Below are 21,036 nucleotides of genomic sequence, written 5' to 3' on the forward strand. Positions count from 1 at the left end.
AGTGTGGACACGGAGCTCCTCGGGGAGAAGCTCTGCTTTGCAATAAGCAGTTTTTTTATCGCGGCCATGCACAGAGGTTATGGAAGATGCCTTTGGGTACAGAGACAAATAGAAACTTACTCCCTTGTGACCACTGCACTCTCATTTCCCCTTTCTAATAAAGGGGAAGGGAGGTTGTTGGCCCAGAATTAACAGAGACTTGGATGAATCTGATGCATCTACTTAAAAAGTCCATTGGGTGTGTTATACATGGATACCACGGTGGTCGTCTGTGGAAATCAGAGCCACAGAGATGTGCAAGCTGGGGGTGTCTGCTCCTCTCTAGGTGCCTGTATTGGTTAATGTCGTGCTGGAGCTAGATGGGCTTTTGGTCTGACCTGGCGTGGCTTGTGTTTGTCATGATTATCGTTGCCCTTGTTGCTTCTGAGAAAGCAGGTTCCTTTTAACTGCCCGTCGAGCCTGGGAGCTATGGCAGAAGCTGAGGAGGACATGTAGAATTGTATGGAAGTATCACAGGCGTGTTCCCCCTCTCCCTTGAACTCCCTGTGCAGCAGGCCTTGTCTTTTCCCCTTGTACCACTCCTAAGGTATGTCTTTTCTCCTGTGTCTGTGCTGCAGGAAAGTGGGAGTGCCCGTGGCATCAGTGTGATATGTGCGGTAAGGAAGCAGCTTCCTTCTGCGAGATGTGTCCCAGGTCTTTCTGCAAGCAGCACCGGGAAGGCATGCTCTTCATCTCCAAGCTGGATGGACGTTTATGCTGCACAGAGCACGATCCCTGCGGGCCTAACCCTCTAGAGCCGGGAGAAATTCGTGAGTATGTGCCTCCCATAGAAGCCCTGGCTAATGGCGAGGACACCCAGCCAGCGGAGCAGCCACCTGCGGACACAGACCTGAGCGTTCAGCCTCTGGACAGCCTACCTCAGTCTGTGGCCCTCAGACTGCAGTCACCAGAAAAGCCCCCCGCCACCCTAGCGCTGAGGCTGCCGCCATCAGACAAGCCCCCCACCACCCTAGCCCTGAGGCTGCAGCCATCAAACAAGCCCCCCACCACCCTGGCCCTTAGGCTGCCTCCACCAGACAAACCGCCCGCCACCCTGGCACTGAGACTGCCACCGTCAAATAAACCCCCCACCACCTTGTCACTGAGGCTGAAGCCATCCAACAAACCCCCCACCACCCTCTCGCTCCGGCTGCAGCCTTCGGACAAACCTCCCACCACCCTGTCGCTCTGCCTGCAGCCGTCGGACAGGCCCCAGGCTGCCCTGTCCCTAAGGCTGCAGTCAGAGAAGCAGCCCATCATCGTAGCGCTGAGGCCTCAGCAGTCCGACAAACCTCCCACCAACGCGGTGCTGTGGCCACTGGATGAGTCCTCCAGTGACGCCTCGCAGCCTCATCTGCCGAGCAAATCTCCTCCGGGAACTCCACCGTCGTCGGACGAGTCGCTTGTTACTGCTGGTGCCCTGCAGCTCCAGCTGTCGGATGAGCCTCCTGCCACCCCTGGGGTTTTGGGGTTATCGGACAAGTCTCTCATTGACACCAGGACCCAGCAGCCTGAGCTGCTGGATGAGTTCCCAGCGAAATGCCTGCATCCTCAGCTGTCGGACAGACTCCTCGCCACGGCGGGGACCCTGCAGTCCCAGCCGATGGACGAGCCTCCTGGGGCCGATCAGCTTCAGCTGTTGGACAAAGCTTCTGCCCAGAGTCCGCAGCCACAGCCTGTGGAAAAGGCTCCCAGTTCTGTGGTGCCACAGGTCCCAGCATCAGAGATGGCTCCCAGTCCTGGGGTGCTGTGGCCTCTGCCCATTGAAAAAGTCCCTGGCTCCCCGGTCTCACGGATCCTGCCCATGGAGAAGGCTTCTGGATTGGCTGTGCCACGGCCCCCGCCTACGGAGAAGGCTTCCTTCTCCGGGTCAGTGCGGGTCCCAGCCACAGAGAAGGCTCCCAGCTCTGGGACACCCCGTCCCCTGCCTCCAGAGAAGGCTCCTGCCTCAGTTATGCCACGGATCCTGCCCACAGAGAAGGCTCCCAGTTTAGGGACGCTGCGGCCCCTGCCTCTGGAGAAGGCCCCTGGCTCCCGGTCACCTCACATCCTGCCCATGGAGAAGGCTCTTGGCTCAGGGGCCCTGCGGATCCCACTCACGCAGAAGGCACTCGCCCCCGGTGTGCTGCGGCCCCTGCCTCTGGAGAAGGCTGCCGACTCCGGGGCCTTGCGGGTCCTGCCTCCAGAGAAGGCTCTCAGCTCCGTGGTGGTTCGACCTCAGCTCTTGGAGAGGTCTCTCACTCTTACAGCCCCATGGCCTCAGGCATCGGACAAGCTGGCTACTGCCGTGGCTCCTCGGCCTCAAGCCTTGGACAAGCCTCCGGCTACGTCGGCTCCGAGGCTGTTGCTGTCGGAGAAGGCGCTGCGGCCCGTCGACCAGAACGCTCAGCCCAAGGAGAGAGGAGCCCCAGCCATGGAGCTGAGTCCCCAGCAGAAGGAGAGGACCATGTTAGCTGGCGAGCAAATCTCTTGGTCTGCTGGGAAGGTGGTGACACATGTCGGTCAGGTACCTTGGCCTACGGAGAAACTACAGACGCATGAGCAAACCCACTGGCCCACCGCAAAAGCCCTGACGCCTGCAGAGCAGTCCCCCCGGACAGCAGAGAAACTACCGGAGCCGACCCTTCAGCCCGGCTGGGAAGTGGCCTCAGCCCCCGCAGAGCAAAACCCTTGGACATCAGAGAGATTGCGTGCGTTTGAGCAGACCCCTCGGCCAGCCAGGGAAGCGCCGGTGCCCCCGGAGCAGATGCAGTGGCTTGTAACAAACATTCAGACAATTGACCAGATTACTTGGCTGAGTGGAAAAGCACAGACTCCTCGGGGGCAGGACCCTTTGCCTGAACAAAACACAGCGTTAGCCCGTAACCAGGATTCTGTCTGTCGTGAGTTGGCCGACTCAGAGCCAAAGTGAGGTTGGTGAATATGGGAGGCAGGTTTCAGTCTTTTAATGTTTAGGGAGGGGGAAATCTTTGTTTTGGTTTTTTTTTTTTTTTTTTTATTCACTTCCCTGAGCCCAGCCCCTAACCCATGCACATCCCATCCATATTCTCTCGTGACATGAGCAAGGACATTCACTTAAGTCTGAGTGTGGCCCAGTCGAAGGGAGAGAGCATCCGTGACCTTTTCCTCTTCCTTTTGCAAATGGTAAAGCTGAAATAAAGAGTCCACTCTGGGTAAAAATCTCCAATTCCATTGAAATGGTCACATTACTGATCCAGCGTGTTCGAGCTCCAGGTCTGATTCGTAGGCGGGTTCCCAGGTACAGCTAGGGGCCTCGCTCTTGCTACCGTATGTAGAGGAAGCAGCTCAGTCAGGCTGCCCGGGGACTGGAGATGTTCCGGGGGTCAGGCGGTGAGCAGTCAGGTGTACGCCCTTGCTGGACCCTGTGGAAGCAGGGAAAGGGTTTGTCTGTCGTCTGCCCAGGTCTCTGTCCCTGCAGGGTGTTGCTTTGCGAGGTTTGTCCGTACGTTCGCTGGGACGTGCTGTGTGTGTGGTTCACTGACGGACAAGTATCATCTCCAGCTGAGCTGGGAGAGGAGCCTGCTGCACACGCTCGGTGCAGTTTTCTCCAGCAATAGGTAATACCCGTTCAGGCTCCTTTGTACAAAGCTGCGACTGGCCAGGCCCGAGAAACGGGGAATCTGAAGGAGGTCAGGGAAAAGAGAGATCTTGGAAGAAGCCATCTGGCAGTTTTTTACATTCTTGTGTCTTAATCCTTTAGCACAGGACACGCGGGGTGTTTCCTGCACTTGAAAACGTGGTGACCTATAAAGCAGCAATAGCAGAGCAGGGCTGAGTGGATTTCCCCAAGGTGCTGAGCACCGCCCTGGCAGGGTGGCGGTGCTCCCTTTCAAACTTCCATCCAGTCTCTTCTTGACTTCTGTCGTTACCGTGAGCCAGCAGGCTGAGCAGTCTTTTCTCCCCCTGCCTCAGATGTGTTCAGTACGTGTTCGCACCATACCTGGTCTTCCCAGCAGCGGGACGCGCTGCCGAGCTGCAAGCTGAAGCCTGTACCGCTCGCTGCGCAGCGTGGAGGCGAGGGTGCCGGAGCTGTATCGGGACCCATCTCAACACCTTCCCCTTGGGTAGCTTCTGGCTTAACTCTTCTACAACCAAAGGAGACTTGAATTAACTGGACTGTGTTGGTGTGCGTGTGTGTGTGTGCGCGCGCGTGTGTGTCCTTCCAACTGAATAGTAGTTCTCACACTGGAACACGGTGGGCTCCAGCAGCTGGCTGGCTTTCTTTTTTCCTCTCCTCCCTTTTCCAGTTAAGGAGACGTTTAGTACCTGGTGGTCGTCAGGCTGGCGTTCAGACTAAGCCTGCTGAAAGCCGTTTACTCAAGTGTTGAGGCAGAAGTTCACTTGGCCATGGTACTTCTGGGGCAAGCGGTAGATTCCCAGGGACCTGCAGGAGCGGCGTCTTGTGACCACCGTCACCCTTGCAGGCAGGAGGACGACGGGCGTCCCTGGGCGGCGCTGCCCGGGCTGGATGGGGTCGGTATCCTGCCAAGGAAGCGCTGCTGACCAGCACACTCTCCCACTCTCACAACACATTACCTCTGTGGTTTGCCTGAGCTCCGTCGATCCGGGTGCCACGGCCTCGGATCTCCGTGCCCGCCATCAGACCCTTGCGCAGCTCCAGCGTATCCTCCTCCTTCCAGGTAGATCCGCGGGTCCCTCCCCGCAAAGGGAGCATTCAGCTCCAGGCGGACCCTCTCCCTCTGACGTGGGAGCAGGTCGTTGTTCTCACCTGGCTTGCAAGTGCCTGCTGCTCCCAGAGCAGACGGTCGTGAGCTTTGCAGTTTTTCTATGAAGGGAGGCAGACCCTTGTACTGAGACTAATCCTGATCCATTCTCCTTTCCTCACGTACGCACCCCAAGACAACGTCCTGCTGTAAAGGCCGGGTGTGCTGGGCACGAGGGGACGTTATCAGTGCTATGGTGCATCTCTTCTCTAGTCCGAATCATTTCAGATCCTTTGTAGAATAGCTAGCGACTTCAAAAAGCTTTATGGCTTATGGAAACTTACTGTTTAATGTTGTTTTTTTCCGGGAAGACTGGCAGGTCAGTTCCTGCTTGCTGCTGAAACTGGGGGAATGCAAGCAGCTTGTGTTTCTGCGTGACTCCTGCACAAAGGGAATCAGGACAACTCCTCAGAACCATTGAGACAGAAAATAATCTAAGGGCATTCATTAACTTTTTTTAAACAAAATTTAAAAAATGGTAATGAGGTTCAGTATATTAAGTATTTATCATGTGTGAGAAGGAAAATAAATCGTGAATTTACATTTATAGGCCTTCCCATGAGCCGGACTTAGTCATGTAGATTGTGTAAGTAGGGTTGCCTCCGTGCCAGCCGCCCGGCCAGCTACAGCTGTAACCAGAAAGGTGTCTGCGCTGCTCTGTCCACCTCCGCTTCGCATTGTCACGTGTTAACTAGTTACTTGTTTCATGAAAAATAAACTGTGAATATTTTTGGTGCAGGCTTTTTTAAATCTGTAAAATGGAGAAGTTCTCAATGAATTCTCGTTAAGTGCAGGTTTGAAAAAAATCACTTCTATAAATCGTGTGCTCACGTAGTAAGGTGAGGTTCGCGGCAGCAAAAGCCTTTCACACAGCAGGCTTTCACCCAAAAGCTTCTTCTGAACAGTGAGCTTGGATTGAACCGTTGCATGGCATTTTAAACTCACAGCCTTATTCCTTGCATCTGAGCGTACCCCACCTCTCTTCTTGTCTCCTTTCATGCCTTTTCCACAAGGATCCAGGTTTCTGGCTTGGTATCTTCCAGCTACGTGCTAGAAAGTGGACTTCAGCATAGCTGGGAGGCTGCTCAGTAAGGTTGGTGTTTGGAAATGCCATTGAAGGAGGAAGCCACCAAGCTGCTCTTCCCTCCTCACCCTCATGGGGCTCCTGGGCGATGCTCTGTCAGATCGGGATGGCTTTTCAGACATGTGTGGGGCTTGCAGAGGGAGTTGTGGGGCCATTAGGAATTGGTGGCTGTGCTGGATCACTTCAAGAAGACAGCAAGGCCTGACCAGGTGTGGAGATAGGTCCCGCCAGCCCTGCCCTGCCCAGCCTGCCCTCATCGGCTGTGAGCGGTGGGAAACAGCTACGGGCAACACAACCCTCACGAAGGAAATAGGGGCCTTTTCAGCACTTGAGGAGACTCTGGCTGTTGGTGGCAGCTGGTAGCGCTGCTTTGGAGGAGGAGGAGGAGATGTCTGTACGGAAGTACTCTGGTTCATTTTATGTGATTGCTGCCTTCAGAGTTCAGCCAGTTTGTATCACTTGGGTTTTGCTGTGGCTGAGGCCACAAGTGCTTTTTGACTGTGTTGGAGGGATCCGATCACCTGGCCACTAACAGTCTCGGGTCAGGCGTAATTGCGTCCAAGGTGGGTGAGAGGCGACTCTTGATGTTGATCCACTGCTGTAGAGAGTTGTAGAAGCAGAATCAAGGGTGTAATTATTTCTGCTTAGAGCTTTGTCCCTTTCCCTGCTGTCCCAGGGAGGCTCACGGGAACTTCCCAGCATCATGAGCCCGTTCCCACTTGTAGGAATGGCTCCCCCTTCCGAGTTGCAAAGGTGATGAAGGTTTTGCTCCCGTACAAATGCTTTGCTGGTCAAGATCCTTGCCGCCCGCCTGCCCCTGCTCAGAGCGGTGGGCTGGGGTCCCCAGCTGTGGCCTCCGTCCCGCGGCGGGACCTGCTTCAGCGGTGGGTTCCCAGGACGGGCAGGAGAGTCACAGCTGACCTTTGGCGGTGGAGGAGCTTTGGTGAGGGGTAACAGTGTGGTGAGGGTCTGCCTCGGTCAGCTGTACCTCGGCCTGCCTGGCCAGGAGGGGAGTGGGCACTGCCCGCCGTCCTGCGTGGCTCATCCCGTCCTGCGTGGCTCATCCCATCCGCACCCGCTCGCTGGGCTGGTGCCCGCTGCCAGCCCGGGCTCTGGTGAATCGAGCAGAAAAGCAACCACCGTAAGGGATGCTCCCCCGCTGCGCATCCGCAGATCCTAACTAGCTCACGGTAGCTTGCTTTATTGCTGTTCTCAAGTTAAAACTTTTCCTATTTAACAAAAAAAAACCAACAAACCCGCAAGAACCAGGTTCACTTCCATGCACAAAGTGTCTGGGTGGTACTGTGGGAGCATGCGGCGTAATTCAGGGTTGAACCCCCCACAGGCACAGGCTTCGCTTTGAAGGTGTGGTGGCTGTTGTTAAAATCCAGGAGGTGAGAGAGGTGGTTGATTCCGAAGGACAGCAATGTGCTAAGGTGAGACGATGCGGATTGAGGGTGCTAGAAGAGCTTCAGCTCAGTTTCACAATAAAAAAGGAAGCAAAAGAAAGAAAAAGCAGCAGCCCTAACCCTAATGTGTCTCAGCAGCAGTTGAACCTGAGCATGCCGTGGATGTGTGCTGCTCCCGCCTGGGCGCCGCAGCATTGCGACAGGGCAGGGGGAGCTTGTTTGAGAGACCTCAGACCTTCAGCACCTTCCGTTTACTTTTAATTTCAGCCTTAACTTCTGATTTCGCTTGATGTTTGGAATAACCGTAATTGTAACCTGCTTGTAATGTGCTTTGCCCTAAATTACTGATGAGGCTTTCAGACTTTGCCAGCCAGGGAGTGTTAAAGCAAAGTGGCAAACCTTGCAGCTACTCTGAAAGTACAGGGGAGGCCGGCGAGGGCTTGCGCAGTGTTTGATCACCCAGGCTTTGTCCGCGCTAATTACTCTACTCCCCTGTGATAGTGATAACGCCGTGGCAGGCTGCGCCTCTCGCAGCGGCACGGCCGGGCTGGTGGGTGCTCGGGGCTCCCAGGGCCTGGGAGACGGGATGCTGGAGCTCGGGGACCGCTCCGCCGCTTGCCTGGCTTCAGCGGGAGTCTCGCCTGCGGGGTGGCGGTGCCCTCGCTTAGCAGGAGGTGGGAAAAGGTGAAATTTCTGCTCCGGGTCCTCCAAAAGCGACCTAAGCCAAGTGCGGGAGCTTGGGCTAGGGAAGTGGCGGTGATGGACAGTCCCTACAGCACTGAATCTACCTCCTAGGGAAATCTGAGAAATGGGTGTTGCTATGTCCTATTTCAAGGTAAAAGTTTTAATCAGTTTGCCCTTGGCAAAGCACTTGGGCTATTGTGGTGCTATTGTAAACCGTTTGGCAGCTTAGCACAGTAGGGCTGGACTCACGGCTCCTAGCCCATGGGCTGGAGGTTTCTTCGCTGGCTGAATCCCGTCCCCTGATAGCTGGGGCTGGGCTTCGGCACGTGTGGCAGAAACAGGACGAGGCGTGACTCGGTTCCTTCGATTTATGATGCTTTTGAGACTCAAACCAGTATGCCAGTGGGCCCTGAGGGCGTAGGGAGCGAGTGGAGCCACGTGAAGCAAGGCAGGCGTCCGCTAACTGCATGTTCTTTGTGTCCGTTTGGTACTGAGCTGGTTTCAGTTTTTGGGATTTTTTTTTTCTCTGATGTTTCCGAGTTGTTGACTTCAAGGAACTGGGTTTTGTGTATTTTTTTAGACACTGGGATCTCATTAAAAGGAAAAGCAGCAGCACCGGGAGGCTCAAGGTGGAGTGTGGCTGGAGCTGAGGGGGGCCCCGGCCGAGGCGGGTGGGAGGTCAGATGTGTCGGCAGCGGCAGGCAGGAGCAGGCAGGGAGCAGCTCTCCCTGCCACGGGCAGGAGAGGCCTTTCGGCAGCGGCGCTCCCGGCCCTGCTTAACCATGGTGCCGAGTTCACCGCCCCGCCAGCCTGCTCGCCTCCCAGACACCCAACGTGTCAGATACCATGCCTGGCTTCGAACATTCTCTGCCACCCCCTGGTGCCACGTGCTCTCAGCTGGGGTCCTGGCTGCCGGCCAGGCTGGGGGTCCCGGGGAGCGTGGCCCCGGCTGCCCGCTCCCCCTTCCACACTGCCCGGGGGTGGGGAGGGACGCGCAGGGGGCCACCCTGTGTTGTGCTGAAGCCCTCAGCGGGAGGTTTGCTCGGAGGGGAGGGGGGGAAGCCTTGGCATGAGCAGCCCCATGCTGCGTTCTGCCCCCCCCCCCGAGGTCTGCTGCCTGTGGGGTGGCGGCGGAGGGGTGTCCCCGCAGGGTCCCCTCCCGCAGGCTCGGCGGGAGTCGGGGCGAGCGCTGTGTGGGGGACGCGTGGGTGCTCGGCCCTGGCCAGGACTCGTCTGTCAGTTCTAAGCAGGGATGCCGGAACGGGTGAGAGAAACCTACATATTTCCAGCATGTATATTATTTTTAGAAGAGAGAGAGGGGAGAGTCTTGGACCATTGATGACTTTCATTTTGCTCCCCTTAGACTGTTGGCTGTGTATGTGAAACTTATAAAGAAAAGAGGGTTGCCCTGCCCAGGTGCTCCCAGAACATGTACTGTAATTCTTTGTATATAGAAGAAAAATTACTGTAAAGTAAAGTTTAACTTTACTCTCGATGTCCTCTTGTGGTTTGTCTTGCCGAGCGGCGGGGAGGCTGGCTGTGCCCAGACACGGGAGACCCCTGACAGCGGCGCAGGCAGGGGGACGGCTCAGACCACAATGCGCTTTATTTACATTGCACACCTCGAGAGAAGACGCTTAAATAAATCTGCAAAGAATCGGGCAGCATCTCCGCGAGAGAATAAGTTAACGGCCACCGCTGGGACACAGCGCTGCCTCGGGGAAGCAGCTCCCGCAAACACCAGTTGGCACCGAGAGGGGTCCCCAGGGGTGACAGCCCGTGGCTCCCAGCAGCACGTGGCAGCCTCTGCCGCTCCGCAGGCCGGGAGGAGAGCAGTCCGCAGGGCCCGTTGCAGACGGGCCCGTACAGCTAAAACACAGCAGGTAAAAAACTGGAGGAGCCCGGTGCGTGCCGGCTGCCCGGCCAGCAGCGGCGGTTCCCTTTTGGCAGGAGATCTCAGTGGTGGCAGCAGTTGTAGAAGTACGCACTGCTCCTCTGGCCCAGGTCCACGCCCTTCTCCTCTGGAAGAGAGCAGGGACAGCAGGCTGCTGCATGGCCGCACCACGATGCCATGTGGGAGCCCAAAAGCTGGCAGGGCCCGGGCGGGTCCCCTGGGGAGGGGGTTGGTGTCCCCGTGGAGAAGCGGTGGGGCTCATGGCCATGGCACGGCCCAGGGCTGGAGGTGCAGCCGGGCTGAGCACGCCTGGACAGGCCGGGTGCAGAGCCGAGAGCCAGTCTGGCAGCTGGGCAGGGCTCCTGGTTGCCCGTTTGCCAAAGGCCACTCGTGGCCCAGTTGGGCCGATGTGCTGAGCCCAGCCCGAGTAGGGATGAGGACACTGTGATGGGACCCAAGCTCTGCGGGAGAACCCCTGGCAAAAAGCTGCGTTGACCCCCCCAGTTCTCATCCTCTGCACCCCCTGGCATGGCAGAGGGTGCTGGGGAGGGAAGCATCCGCCTGCTCACCTGTCATCACCTGGAAGGCGCTGAAGTGGACGTAGTCCTCGGCCACCTTCTGGAACAGCTCGTCTGGGGGTGGAGAGCGGGCAGGGTGGGTGCGGGCAGCCCTACTGCCAGGCAGAGCCCCCGGCGGGGGCAAGGCCAGTGGCGAGGGGGGCTACTACTCACCCACGCTCTGGCCCGTCTTACTGGAGGTCTCAAAGAGCTCGGCCTTGATCTCTGTAACGAGAATCCTGGTTAATGCCTGCGGGACACGGCTCCCCCAGAGTCACCCCTTGGCACGTCCAGTGACAGCGGGCTGGCCCTGCTGGCCCTGAGTCAGGACATGCCGTGCCCTGGAGAGGTCCCTGGCAGTGGCAGAGCCGGTGCCTCACCGGGCAGGGAGTCCCCCCGTCCCCGGCGCTGCCCGTACCGTCGGCGTAGTCCTGCACGTCGTGGAAGTCGACCCCGCGCTTCCTCCGGTCCTCCTCCAGCAGGTCGCTCTTGGTGCCGCACAGGTAGATCCGGCAGCCCTGCGGCGGGCAAAGCGGCGGGAGGAACATGCCTGTCACCGGCTCCCGGTCCCCCCCCGGTAAGGCTCCGCGTCCCTCCCGGGTCCGTCCCTGTCCCCGTCCGCCCCCGCACCCCCGTACCTCCTCGCAGTTCTGCAACTCGTTCACCCAGAACTTGGCTCGCTGGAAACTGCTGCTGTCGGTGAGATCTGGGGGAGAACGGTCAGGGTCCGTCCCCCTCCACCCTCACTCCCCGCCGGTACCGGCACCGGCGGCCCCTTCCCCTTCCCGCCCTTACCGAAGCAGACGACGGCGGCCCGCGCCCCGCGGTAGTAAATGCGGCTCATGGCCTCGTAGCGCTCCGAGCCGGCCGTGTCCTGCGGGCGGCAGGGAAGCGCTCAGCCGGTGCGGGGTGTGGGGGGGTCCGTACCGGGGTCCCCGTACCGGGAGGGTGGGTGACACCGGTAGGGGGAGGGATATCACAACCCCGCGCTTACCCAGATCCCCAGGGTCACCATCTGCTCCCCCACGGACATCACCTTGGCCACGAAGGCGGCGCCGATGGTCTGGAAGAGACGCAGGAGGAGCGGTGGGGGCCGGCCCGGGTGGAAGGATGGGGTGGGGGGGAGGCTGCAGGCCCGGTGCCCGGTGACTCACGTTCTGGTAGGGCCCGGGCCGGAACCGTCCGTGGGCGCAGCGCTCCACCAGGCTGCTCTTGCCCACCCCCTCCTGCCCCAGCAGCACCACCTTGGCGTCCACCCGCCGCCCGCTCATCCTCCGCCGCCGCCGCGGGGCGGGGCCGGTACCGGGCGGGGCGGGGCGGGCGCGGCGGAAGTGAGATTAGCGGAAGTGCGTAGAGGGGAGAAGCGGAAGTGCGCGGCGGGGCGGGGCAGGGCGGAAGGCCGCATGGCGGCCGCCCAGCAGGCGCTGGCCGGAGCGGGCGCGGCGGGGCGGGCCTGAACGGCGGCGACGGCGGCCCATGGGGAAGTACTGCGCCAGCCTGGGCGTCCTCAAGGGGCCCTGGGACCAGGTGTTCGCCGCCTTCTGGCAGCGCTACCCCAACCCCTACAGGTGCGCCGGGGCCTCCGCCCCCACCACCCCGCCTCAGGGCTCCCTCCCGGGCCCGCCCCTACCTCCCCCCAGATAGGCCCCTCCGAGGGGTTCTCCGGGCGTCCTGTCCTCTACCCCGCTCCCCCGATCCCTTTCCCCTGGGGTCCCACGGGCCAGGGCCCTCTGCTCGCCCCCCCCACCAGAGTTTCCTGGGATGGATGCCCCACACCGTCAGCTCCCAGGGGGCTGCTGGTTCCTCCTCTCACGTAAATACCACAGCCCCCTTCCCCATCCCTGCAGAGCCTGGTGGTTCACAACCCCGGTAGCAAGGCCTGATGTTTTCTTCCCCGTTTTAGCAAACATGTCCTGACCGAAGACATCGTGCACCGGGAGGTGACGGCGGACCACAAGCTGCTCTCCCGGCGGCTCCTGACCAAGACCAACCGGATGCCCCGCTGGGCGGAGCGCTTCTTCCCGGCCAATGTCGCCCACTCCGTCTACATCCTGGAGGACTCTATCGTGGACCCCAAGAACCGAACCATGACCACATTCACCTGGAACATCAACCACGCACGTCTCATGGTAGGTGCCCGTGGGCAGGCGGGTGTGTAGCCGTGTGGCAGGCGCCAGGCAGTGCCTACAGCCAGGTTGTGCCTTGTGCAGGTGGTGGAAGAGCGCTGCGTGTACCAGGTGAACCCGGAGAACAGCAACTGGACCGAGGTCAAGCGGGAAGCCTGGGTCTCTTCCAGCCTGTTTGGCGTCTCCCGCGCCGTCCAGGTGAGTGCTCAGGCAGCACTGTGTACCCTCTCTTTGGAGAGGCCTTAAAGCTGTTGCTCCCCCCTGCTCTACCCCTTCCCTGTGCTGTTTTTTCCGCCCTTTCCCTTTGTTTCCCCCATCTTCCTGAGCTCTTGGGGCACTCAGAACCATCACTGCTGGTGGGCATGAGCTCACCAGATGTTTGTGACTGGTCAAGCTGGGGCAAAGCCCTAGGGGCTGTGTGTGACCAGGGAGCTGGCCTTGCACCTTCACTGATTTTTCCCTTGCAGGAGTTTGGTCTGGCCAGGTTCAAAAGCAACGTGACCAAGAGCACCAAGGGATTTGAATATGTGCTAGCAAGAATGCAAGGTGAGTACACAAGGGCAGGCACGTGCTCACCAGGATGGGTCTCTTGGAGTTACAGGTCACACTGGGAACACACCAGTCCACAGGCAGGTCGTGGCTTGAACTAGTCTGACTGTGAAATCCTCCTCCCTTGCCTTTGCCCCCGTGCCTTGGCACAGCCGGCTCTTCCTGAGCGGAGCAACCAAGCAGCACTTACAGGGCCGGGCAGGGGTGGAGCGCGGGCAGGAGGTGGATGTAATGCAGCAGCAGTCACGTGCCTGCAGTTCCCCTTCACGACATGCCCTGACACATGGCAGTCAGGAGCGCTGGGCTCAGCTTCCCGCTGCGTGGGGAAATCGCCTCCGTCCCAAGGTGACGGGGCCAGGGCTGGTCTAACTTGCATCAGCCGGCACTCCTGTGCCGGGGCAGGGCGGGGGCCAGCTGGGGCTGGGCTAACAGCTTCTTCTGTGTTACAGGAGAAGCTCCGTCCAAAACTCTGGTGGAGACAGCCAAGGAAGCAACCGAGAAAGCCAAGGAGACAGCTCTGGCTGCTACAGAGAAAGCCAAGGACTTAGCGAGCAAGGCAACCACCAAGAAGAAGCAGTACGTGTGAGGGGCCAGGCACAGGCTGCACCGGAACAGATAGGAGCCTCCTTAGATTTTATATTTTTAAAGAAACTGTACAAGTCTGACAATCAGCTGCTGTTAGACCCTTTCTGAGATGTAATTATCATTAAAGAATCTACTCCCACCTCTGATTTGGCCGGGGCTGGCCTGGCTGGAGCAGACTCCAGCACTGTCCTCCTCTCCAGGGGTCCAGCCCACTACCAGGGGTCTGGGCTCGCAGGCACAGCACAGGCAGGAGTTTCACCAAGTGCCTTTACTAGAATAGTGTTGGGTATGTACAAGGGGGGGAGGGCGCTGCGGGAGCATGAACGCAGGTCACTTAATGCACTTGTTTCCCCTTCCTGGCTTTCCAGGGGTGGCAGAGCCCCCCTGTAGCCATGTCTGCTGGGGACAGCGCTGCCCTGCACCCATAGCAGGCAGCCCTCCAGGCCCCAGCCTGGCCTGGAGGAGGCGGAAGGATGTCCCCATGACAGCCGGGCCTTCTTCCAGCACCTCTTGGAGTGCATTGCAGTGCAGAGCAGGTGCCGTGGCGTCGTCCCAGCCCTGTGCGTCCAGCGCCACGGCCAGTGCCACTCAGTGGCCCAGCAGCAGGGGGCCAAGCTGGGCGCTTGCCTCCAGTCATGACCGCTTACCCAGGCAGCCGTGACGACGCCGGCAGAGGCTGCAGTTCCAGCAGCAGCAGGCAGGGAGGAGGCAGGCAGGCAGTGCAGGGAAGGCAGCGGGTGCCATCAGGACGCAGGGCTGCGTGGGCTGGAGTAGCTGTGGTCCCTCCCGGTGCCGAAGCCGGGCAGCAGGCCCCCGCCGAACACCACACCATCCACCTCTATCTCCACATCCTCTGGGTGCCATGGGGGAGGCTGGGTCAGGCCCCGGCAGCCTCCCCTTCCCTGCCCACCCTCTCTCCCCTCACTCACCGGGCTCCGAGAGCTGGGACGAGTCCAAGCTGTCAGCCCGTGCCCGTTCCCCGCCGGTGGGCGACAGCAGCAGCTCCAACCTCTGCTGTAGGTTCCGCTGTTGGTTCTGCAGACGGTCCTTGGCTCTCCGCGCCCTTAGCTCCTGCTCCTCCAGCCTCTGTGGGGATCCGGTGAGCCATGAGCAGGGTGACCCTGTTACTGCTTGGGGCCCTCCGGCCAGGGCCCTGGCCGGAGGGCCCCAAGCAGCAACAGGGCCGCCCCCCTTCTCACCTGGATGTGTAGCCGGGCCCGGTGCAGGAGGCTCAGTGTGGTGGAACGAGCCGGCCCGGTGCCCACCGGCACCTGCTGCTTCAACCGCTCCAGGCAGCACCGGAGCTGGGCTCGCCTGCGGCCGTGGGGGACAACACGCCGGTCACCCCCGGGAAACGGCCACCCCCTGCCCCACCACTTCAACCCCCTCCCACCCGAGCCCCAGTACCTGTGCTTCTCCAGCGCGTTGTGCACCGACCTGCGGGAGAAACCCCCACCGCGGTGATCAGAACCGGTGCCACCGGATGAAGCTATCCCCCGCCCCGCGGCCGTTCCCCGGCCCCGCCGCTCACCTGACGCTGCCCGCGGCCCGGCGGGACCGTGAGGCGTAGCCGTGCTCGGCCTCGGCCGGGTACCGGGCACCGGCGGCCCCGCGCTCCCGCCGCTCCAGGAACTCGGCCGCCTGCAGCAGCACCTGAATGCTGGTGGCCGCCGGCTCCATGGCGGGAGGGCGGGTGCGGAGCCGCTCTCTGATTGGCTGACGGGCGCTGACGTCGGCGCGGCGGGGAAACAAATTCGGGCGGGAAAGCGCGTGCTTCAAATTTGAATCGGCGGGAGGGGCGGCCCAGGCCACACCCCCCGGGCGCCGAGCCACGCCCCCAGCCTCTAGACCACGCCCCCTCCGCCTCTAGACCACGCCCCCGGGGTGTGCGCCCCCGCGTGAGTCTCCCCCCACCCACCGACGGCGACCGCTGGCCCCGGCCACTCGCCCCCCTCCACCCCCCCGCCGCGCAACCGCCGCGTACCCGGCGACATCGGGCCCAGCCAGGCGGGTTTATCTCTTTATTAAAAACCCCTCTCGGGGTGGGGAGGGGCAGCACCGGGCCCCGGGGGCGAGGGCCAGCCCTCCCCCGGGCGCGGCCCGGCACGGCCCCGGGGCACCCGCCGTCATGTGAGGGCTGTTTGCACCGTCTCAGGCCAGGGCCCGGGGGCGGGGGATGGCGGGGGGGACGGGGCGGGGGAGGAGACTCTGCCCCGGGCCCGACAGCAGCCAAAGTTCACCTGAAATAAAATAAAAAAAAAAAACAACGACCAAACCACAAAAAACCCACCACGAAGCACATTTCCAGCCGGGGGGAGGCGGGCTCACGGTGGCACAGGCACACCGGGAGCGGGGCTCGGCTGCGGCGCACCGGGTGAGGCGGTCCTGCGCCCACCGACGTGGGGCACCGGCTGCCGCCGTGCGGGGGGGGGTCCTGCCGCCGTGCCCACCCCGAGGGGAGTCGCGGGGCCACGGAGCCGCCCAGCAGCCCCCGAGTGGCCATTTGTGCCCCCGCTCCATGTCCTCCTACGGATGCGGATCTGGCACGGGGGGGGTCTCTCACTGGCTCCGGGCACGGCGGGGCGAGAGGTGCGCGGTGTAGCAGTGCGTGCAGACGCGCACGGGTTTCGGCTGGCCATAGTGCGGCAGCGCGGCGGTGTGCGGCGAGCAGCGGGCACAGAAGATCTGCCGGGAGAGGGTCAGAGCGGGGCTGAGCACAGCCAGCTCCCCCGAGGCCCCCGCGCGCCCCAGCCCGGACCCCCTCCTACCTTCCCGCAGCTGCGGCAGTGGTGCCGGCGGCGCAGCAGGGTGAAGGGCGAGCGGCAGGCAGAGCACTGGCTGCACGTGCTGTCCGGAACCCACTCGGGCAGGCGGTGGGGGGCTGCTGGGCACAAAGCGACAGTAAAAGCCATGGGGGTCCCCTCTACCCCGGCCCCAGGAACGTTCCAGGCCCCCTGGATGGACCCATGCCCCCGGGTGTCCTGGGGCTGCTCTGCCGAGCCAGCACCAGGCAGGACATGGCAACTGTCCCGCGTGCCTGGGGCTGCCCAGGGCAGCCGGACCCCCCCCCAGAGCGGTGGCACCGCGGGCAGCCCCTTACCTGCCCTCTGGAGCCCGGCAGCCTCCGCGGGGCTGGGGCACAGGGGGCAGTCGGCCACGCGAGGAGCGTCTGCCGCACATGGGTCACCGTCCTCTTCCTCTGCGGGGACAAGGGCTGTGGTGGTCCAGCCAAACTGGGGCTGGGCACGATGGCCACATCGCCCCCATGCCTGGGGCTGGGGCCTCTCTCACCCGGGAGGGAGGATCTGCAGGGCAGAGGAGCCGTCCCTCGTGTCCCTGGGGGTTACTCACGGCTGCCGCTCGGCTCCTCCAAGGGCTCCGCCTGCGAGGCGACAATCTTGAAGACCGTTTTCAAGATGCTCCGCAGGTCACTGGCAAAGTTGGTCTGGAGCTGATCGGCCACCCCTGCAGCAGGAGGGTGGGGGGGTCAGGGTGCTGGGGGGGTCAGGGTGCTGCGGGGGGCGGCAAGGGGGTCACTCACCCGAGATGCAGACGAAGAGGGTGTGCAGCATGTCCTTGGTGCTGCTGTAGCGGGAGCGCAGCTCCCAGCAGCGGGCAACGGGGGTGGCGTCGAGCCCCGAGCTGCTCCCAGGGGGCTGGGGGCTGCACAGGGGGGAGGTGACGGTTACCCCGGGGGTGGCACAAAAAGTCCCTGTCCCAGCGGGCAGGGATCTGCCAGCCCGGCCCCGCTCCCTCCCTACCACACACCCCCACTGCCGGTCAGTGCCCAGGTCATCCGCCACGCCGGGGGGTCCCAGCCGTGCCATGGAGGTGGGGGGTGGTGGGGTGGCACGGGGGACCTCCAGGAGACCCCAGGGAGCCAGGGGATCCGCTCTGGGCATGGCTGCCCCCCAAGCCGAGGGGGTGGCCGGACCGCAGGGATCCTCTGATTCAGCTGTGCACAGGCTCCTCTCCAGCAGGCAGAGCTCCTCCGCCGACAGCACCCGCAGCAGGTCCCTGCAGCGAGGGAATGGCGTCAGCCCCACATCCCGGCCCCCCTGCTGCCCCACAGCCCCACCCATGCACACCCATCATCACCCCTGCCACATACCTGATCTTTTTCAGGAGGTTGTAGAAGGGGCTGAAGACCCGGGACATCTGCTCAGGGCTCTGCTCCAGGCTGAGGGGACCCTCAGGGTAGATGAGAAGGCCACTGCGAGGGGACAGAGCGCGGCTCACATGGCGGGGGCTGCCCAGAACCCCGACTCCCTGAGGGGGGAAGGGGTTCGTGCAGGGTGGGAAGCACCCAGTCACCCCCCAGGGGGCTGCACCCACCTGATAATGGCCAGGCGAGGGATGGTGAACATCAGCAGCGGTTCGTAGCCATCGATCATCTCCTGGGTCAGGTAGCCCAGGCGCAGGGCTCTGGGGGGGGACACCCTTACAACTGGGCCGAGCCCTGGGACGCTGCCCCATCCCTGGGGCTGGGGTCCCTGCTGCCCCCCGCTGGGTGTGCAGAACCCCTCACCTCTCCACTGTCTCGCAGAAGAGCACGATGATCTCCTGCTGCCTGTAGATCTCCTCGGGAGACTTCACCGCCACCAGCGAGGACACGTAGCTGGAGAGCCGGGGGCACCGTGAGGCTCCTCCAGCCCTGGCGCACACCCCCCCACTCCCCCAGCACCCCAAGCCCGGCCCCCACCTCAGCTCGAACTCTGCGAAGAGCCGGTCAAACTGGACGAGCACAGCCCGGACAGGCTCTGGGTAGGAGCCGGGCTGGCTCAGGCTCTGCTCCCGCAGCACCGTCCGCACCAGCTCCAGGCTGCACAGCAGGTTCCTGGCCTGGGGCCGCAGCTGCGCCCCGTCCGCCTCCTCCACCTCCAGGAAGGTCCCAGCCAGGAGACACTGCCGGGACCGGGGGCCGTCAGGAGCCAGCGCCTGGGGCAGCACAGCCCCTACCCCCGGGGTCAGCTCGTGGTGGGGTCTGCCACCCTGGCTGGCACCCATCACCCCCCAGCCTGGGGGAGCTGGACGCCATCGCCCACCCCGGGACAGCATCCCCAGGCTCACCTCGGCGGCAAACAGCATGTGGTTCCCCAGGTTGTCCACCAAGAGCTCCTCGGGGAACTTGACCAGGTAGTCGCGGCTGTGCCGCTGCGTGGGGATGCACTCCTCCATGATCCGCTCCAGGATGGCCAGCAGGTGAGCCTGGGGAGGGCAGGGACGTCACCCACGGCCACCCGGGGGGACCAGGGTCACACCAGGGCCCAGGCTGCCCCCGTACCTGGCTGAGGTGGAGCTGGTTGAGGAGCACCAGGTACTGCTGCGGGTCCAGCTCGGCATCCAGCCCGTTGATCTCGGCCACCACCTGTGTCACCCTCTCATCGGCAAAGAAGAACTGGGAGAGCAGGCGGGGGTCGGAGCGCTGCGGGGAGAGCAGAGGGGGGATGGCGGGAGCACCCCACGGCTCGGGGGGCTGGGCCAAGGCGACCCCAAATCTCCCGTGCCCGCAGCCAGGCGGGGCGGGGGCTGCTGGGGTTGGATCCAGTCCCTGTGGTGGGGCAGCCCCGGGTCCATGATCACCCACTCGGGCAGGTACGTGGGACCCCCATGGCGGCTCCGGCTCGGCCGAGCTGTGCCGGGGGGAGGCAGGCGGCCCCCAGCCGAGCCCGCCCGGGGAGCGCCGCCGACCCCACCCAGCCGTGCCTCAGTTTCCCCAGGGGCAGAGCAGGATGAACAAGCTCGGCCGCATCCCGGCAGCGTGGGCACGGAGCCGTGCGCGGCTGTAAACACCGGCTCAGGTGAAAGGTCCGCGGGGAGCGGGCAGCCGGGAGGGACGCTCCTCGCCCCGTCTGTCCCCCGGACCCCCCCCAGGGCCGGAGGGGGATCTCCTCGCCCCGGGAGCGGGCGGCGCCGGGACGGGCTCTGAGCCGCCCGGTCCCGCCCGCGCCCCCGCCGCACCTCCAGCCCCGGGGCCGGGCACCGCTTCCTCCTCCCGCTCCGCCCCGGAGGGGCCCCCGCCGCCCCCGGCGCCCGCTGCCGGCGGAGCCCCTCGGGCAGCCCCGACGGGGCGGGGGGCGGCCCCGGCGCGACCCCCCCGCTCTCACCTTGGGCCGGCGCAGCCAGCGGCGGAGGGCGGCGGGCAGCATGGCGCTCCCCGCAGCTCTGCCGCCGCCCGGCTCCCCGCGCCCGCCGCTCGCCGACGGGGCGGGCCGGCACCGGGCACCGCCCGGGGGCGGACCGGGGAGGTGTCCGCCCAGCTCCCGCACCGGGACGACCTGGCGGACCGGGCCCCCGCACCGCCCCGCCCGGTCCCGCGGCGGGACCCGGGGCTTTCCCAATGCGGGGTGGCGGGACGCGGCCGCCGCTCGACGGACCGGTTCTTTGCGGCGGGGCGGACGAGGGCGGGTCCCCCGTGGGACGGGCAAGGTGCCCCAGCCGGCTGCCCCGGCTCCCCCCCTTCCCGGTGCCGCCCTCCGGGCTCGGTTCTTGGCTCCAATTCCCGACTACAACCCCCAGGCTCCCGGTTCTCCCCTCCCGGTGCCCGGTTCTCCCCTCCCGGTTCCCCGGCTCTTCCCTCCCGGTTCCCCTCTACCTGCAGCCCCCGAGGCCCAGGTTTCCGGGGTCAGGGACACCCCAGAGATCCGGCCCCACAGCCCCCCTGGGCATCCCCGGGCTGGTGGGGGGGCACCGGGAAGAGGCACCCGCAGGCACCTGCCTGCTCTCTGCTGCGGGGGCTGCGCAGGGCATGGGGAGCAGAGAGAGCTCCCGCTGCAGTGGGAGCGGGGCAAAGCAGCCCCTCGGTGGGAGCAGAAGGGGCCGAGTGGCCAAAGAGGGGTCCCGGGGGGTGCTCAGGGCTCTGGGCACAGCAAACCACCCCAGCCGTGCCGGAGGAGGCGGCTGCTCCTGCGTTGCGCCAGGCCTGGCACTGCTGCCCACAGGATGTGGGCGCCAATAATTCAGGTGGCTGAAAGCCTAATGGGGTGGATTCACAGGTAAAAAATCCACCGAGGACGATTAAATAAACATGGCGGCACCACCTCGGCTTGAGGAAGTCCCTGAGTCACGGCAGCCCTGCGGCACCCAGGCTGAGCCACCCGGGTGCGGGGCTGCCCCCGGCACTGGGGCTCTGCGTGTCCCCATGGGCTCCGGCTCTGGTTTCGGCCGGGCAGCGTGTCCTGGGGGTCCCTGTGGCACAGTGAGCCTGGAGCCCTGCCTGTCCCACAGCTGCGGGCAGCGCTGCCACACCATTTTTTGGGGCACAGTGGGCTTTCCTTGGTGGCCAAGTGCTCCATGCATCCCCGTGTCACCAGCCCTGCGCTGTGCCCCACCACAGGAGGGCAGCTCCAGTGACACCAGGGGTG

At 63.2% G+C, this 21,036-nt stretch overlaps 5 protein-coding genes across 11 annotated transcripts in view; 2 read left to right on the forward strand and 3 right to left on the reverse strand.

Moving 5' to 3' along the window:
- The window catches only part of NSD1 (nuclear receptor binding SET domain protein 1), a 65,861-nt gene extending 56,405 nt beyond the window's left edge, over positions 1–9,456 (forward strand). For 4 of the 5 annotated variants that reach the window (XM_074604181.1, XM_074604180.1, XM_074604185.1 and 1 more), the window contains one exon: positions 618–9,456. In XM_074604181.1, the coding sequence (XP_074460282.1) occupies positions 618–2,950 (2,333 nt within the window). In that variant the 3' untranslated portion in view covers positions 2,951–9,456. The remainder of the gene's footprint in view (positions 1–617) is intronic. The other variant, XM_074604183.1, reaches the window with a different exon arrangement.
- Positions 9,457–9,543: 87 nt separating this feature from the next.
- Positions 9,544–11,729, reverse strand: RAB24 (RAB24, member RAS oncogene family). Its single transcript, XM_074604186.1, has 8 exons — positions 11,567–11,729; positions 11,407–11,475; positions 11,208–11,286; positions 11,051–11,118; positions 10,831–10,930; positions 10,587–10,637; positions 10,425–10,487; positions 9,544–9,982 (listed from the first exon to the last, which is right to left on the reverse strand). Exons 1-8 carry the CDS (start codon positions 11,681–11,683, stop codon positions 9,918–9,920), a joined length of 612 nt encoding a protein of 203 aa, XP_074460287.1. The 5' UTR covers positions 11,684–11,729; the 3' UTR covers positions 9,544–9,917.
- A 16-nt stretch (positions 11,730–11,745) lies between these two features.
- On the forward strand, positions 11,746–13,811 carry PRELID1 (PRELI domain containing 1). The gene is made up of 5 exons (XM_074604190.1): positions 11,746–11,980; positions 12,316–12,541; positions 12,623–12,736; positions 13,006–13,084; positions 13,537–13,811. The coding sequence occupies exons 1-5, from the start codon at positions 11,889–11,891 to the stop codon at positions 13,671–13,673; spliced, it is 648 nt and encodes a 215-aa protein (XP_074460291.1). The 5' UTR covers positions 11,746–11,888; the 3' UTR covers positions 13,674–13,811.
- Positions 13,812–14,285: 474 nt separating this feature from the next.
- On the reverse strand, positions 14,286–15,826 carry MXD3 (MAX dimerization protein 3). The gene is made up of 5 exons (XM_074604192.1): positions 15,204–15,826; positions 15,080–15,109; positions 14,872–14,986; positions 14,602–14,758; positions 14,286–14,525 (listed from the first exon to the last, which is right to left on the reverse strand). Exons 1-5 carry the CDS (start codon positions 15,350–15,352, stop codon positions 14,416–14,418), a joined length of 561 nt encoding a protein of 186 aa, XP_074460293.1. The 5' UTR covers positions 15,353–15,826; the 3' UTR covers positions 14,286–14,415.
- A 274-nt stretch (positions 15,827–16,100) lies between these two features.
- Positions 16,101–19,862, reverse strand: LOC141749911 (lateral signaling target protein 2 homolog). Of its 3 annotated transcripts, none has more exons than XM_074604188.1 (13): positions 19,780–19,862; positions 18,957–19,097; positions 18,743–18,880; positions 18,375–18,577; positions 18,201–18,290; positions 18,008–18,097; positions 17,784–17,885; positions 17,441–17,689; positions 17,214–17,335; positions 17,024–17,137; positions 16,773–16,871; positions 16,441–16,553; positions 16,101–16,357 (listed from the first exon to the last, which is right to left on the reverse strand). In XM_074604188.1, the coding sequence occupies exons 1-13, from the start codon at positions 19,819–19,821 to the stop codon at positions 16,232–16,234; spliced, it is 1,629 nt and encodes a 542-aa protein (XP_074460289.1). In that variant the 5' UTR covers positions 19,822–19,862; the 3' UTR covers positions 16,101–16,231. The 3 variants fall into 3 exon arrangements, with proteins under 3 accessions (XP_074460289.1, XP_074460288.1, XP_074460290.1); XM_074604187.1 differs by having other exon boundaries at positions 16,441–16,556; XM_074604189.1 differs by lacking the exon at positions 16,773–16,871 and having other exon boundaries at positions 16,441–16,556.
- Between the last annotated feature and the right edge of the window lie 1,174 nt (positions 19,863–21,036).

The sequence above is a fragment of the Larus michahellis genome, chromosome 11 (assembly GCF_964199755.1).
Source record: "Larus michahellis chromosome 11, bLarMic1.1, whole genome shotgun sequence".
NCBI lineage: Eukaryota > Metazoa > Chordata > Aves > Charadriiformes > Laridae > Larus > Larus michahellis.

Coding starts and splice junctions, on each gene's coding strand:
- MXD3 (XM_074604192.1), bottom strand. CDS start 15,352: ATGGAGCCGGCGGCCACCAGCATTCAGGTGCTGCTGCAGGCGGCCGAG. Junction 15,110..15,203: donor CGGGCCGCGGGCAGCGTCAG/GTGAGCGGCGGG, acceptor TTTCTCCCGCAG/GTCGGTGCACAACGCGCTGG. Junction 14,526..14,601: donor GTCCCAGCTCTCGGAGCCCG/GTGAGTGAGGGG, acceptor CATGGCACCCAG/AGGATGTGGAGATAGAGGTG.
- LOC141749911 (XM_074604187.1), bottom strand. CDS start 19,821: ATGCTGCCCGCCGCCCTCCGCCGCTGGCTGCGCCGGCCCAAG. Junction 19,098..19,779: donor GCTGGCTGCGCCGGCCCAAG/GTGAGAGCGGGG, acceptor CTCTCCCCGCAG/CGCTCCGACCCCCGCCTGCT. Junction 16,872..17,023: donor GGAGGAGCCGAGCGGCAGCC/GTGAGTAACCCC, acceptor TTGTCCCCGCAG/AGGAAGAGGACGGTGACCCA.
- RAB24 (XM_074604186.1), bottom strand. CDS start 11,683: ATGAGCGGGCGGCGGGTGGACGCCAAGGTGGTGCTGCTGGGGCAGGAG. Junction 11,476..11,566: donor GGCCCGGGCCCTACCAGAAC/GTGAGTCACCGG, acceptor CGTCTCTTCCAG/ACCATCGGCGCCGCCTTCGT. Junction 10,638..10,830: donor CGTGCAGGACTACGCCGACG/GTACGGGCAGCG, acceptor TTCTCGTTACAG/AGATCAAGGCCGAGCTCTTT.
- PRELID1 (XM_074604190.1), top strand. CDS start 11,889: ATGGGGAAGTACTGCGCCAGCCTGGGCGTCCTCAAGGGGCCCTGGGAC. Junction 11,981..12,315: donor CGCTACCCCAACCCCTACAG/GTGCGCCGGGGC, acceptor TCCCCGTTTTAG/CAAACATGTCCTGACCGAAG. Junction 12,542..12,622: donor TCAACCACGCACGTCTCATG/GTAGGTGCCCGT, acceptor TGCCTTGTGCAG/GTGGTGGAAGAGCGCTGCGT.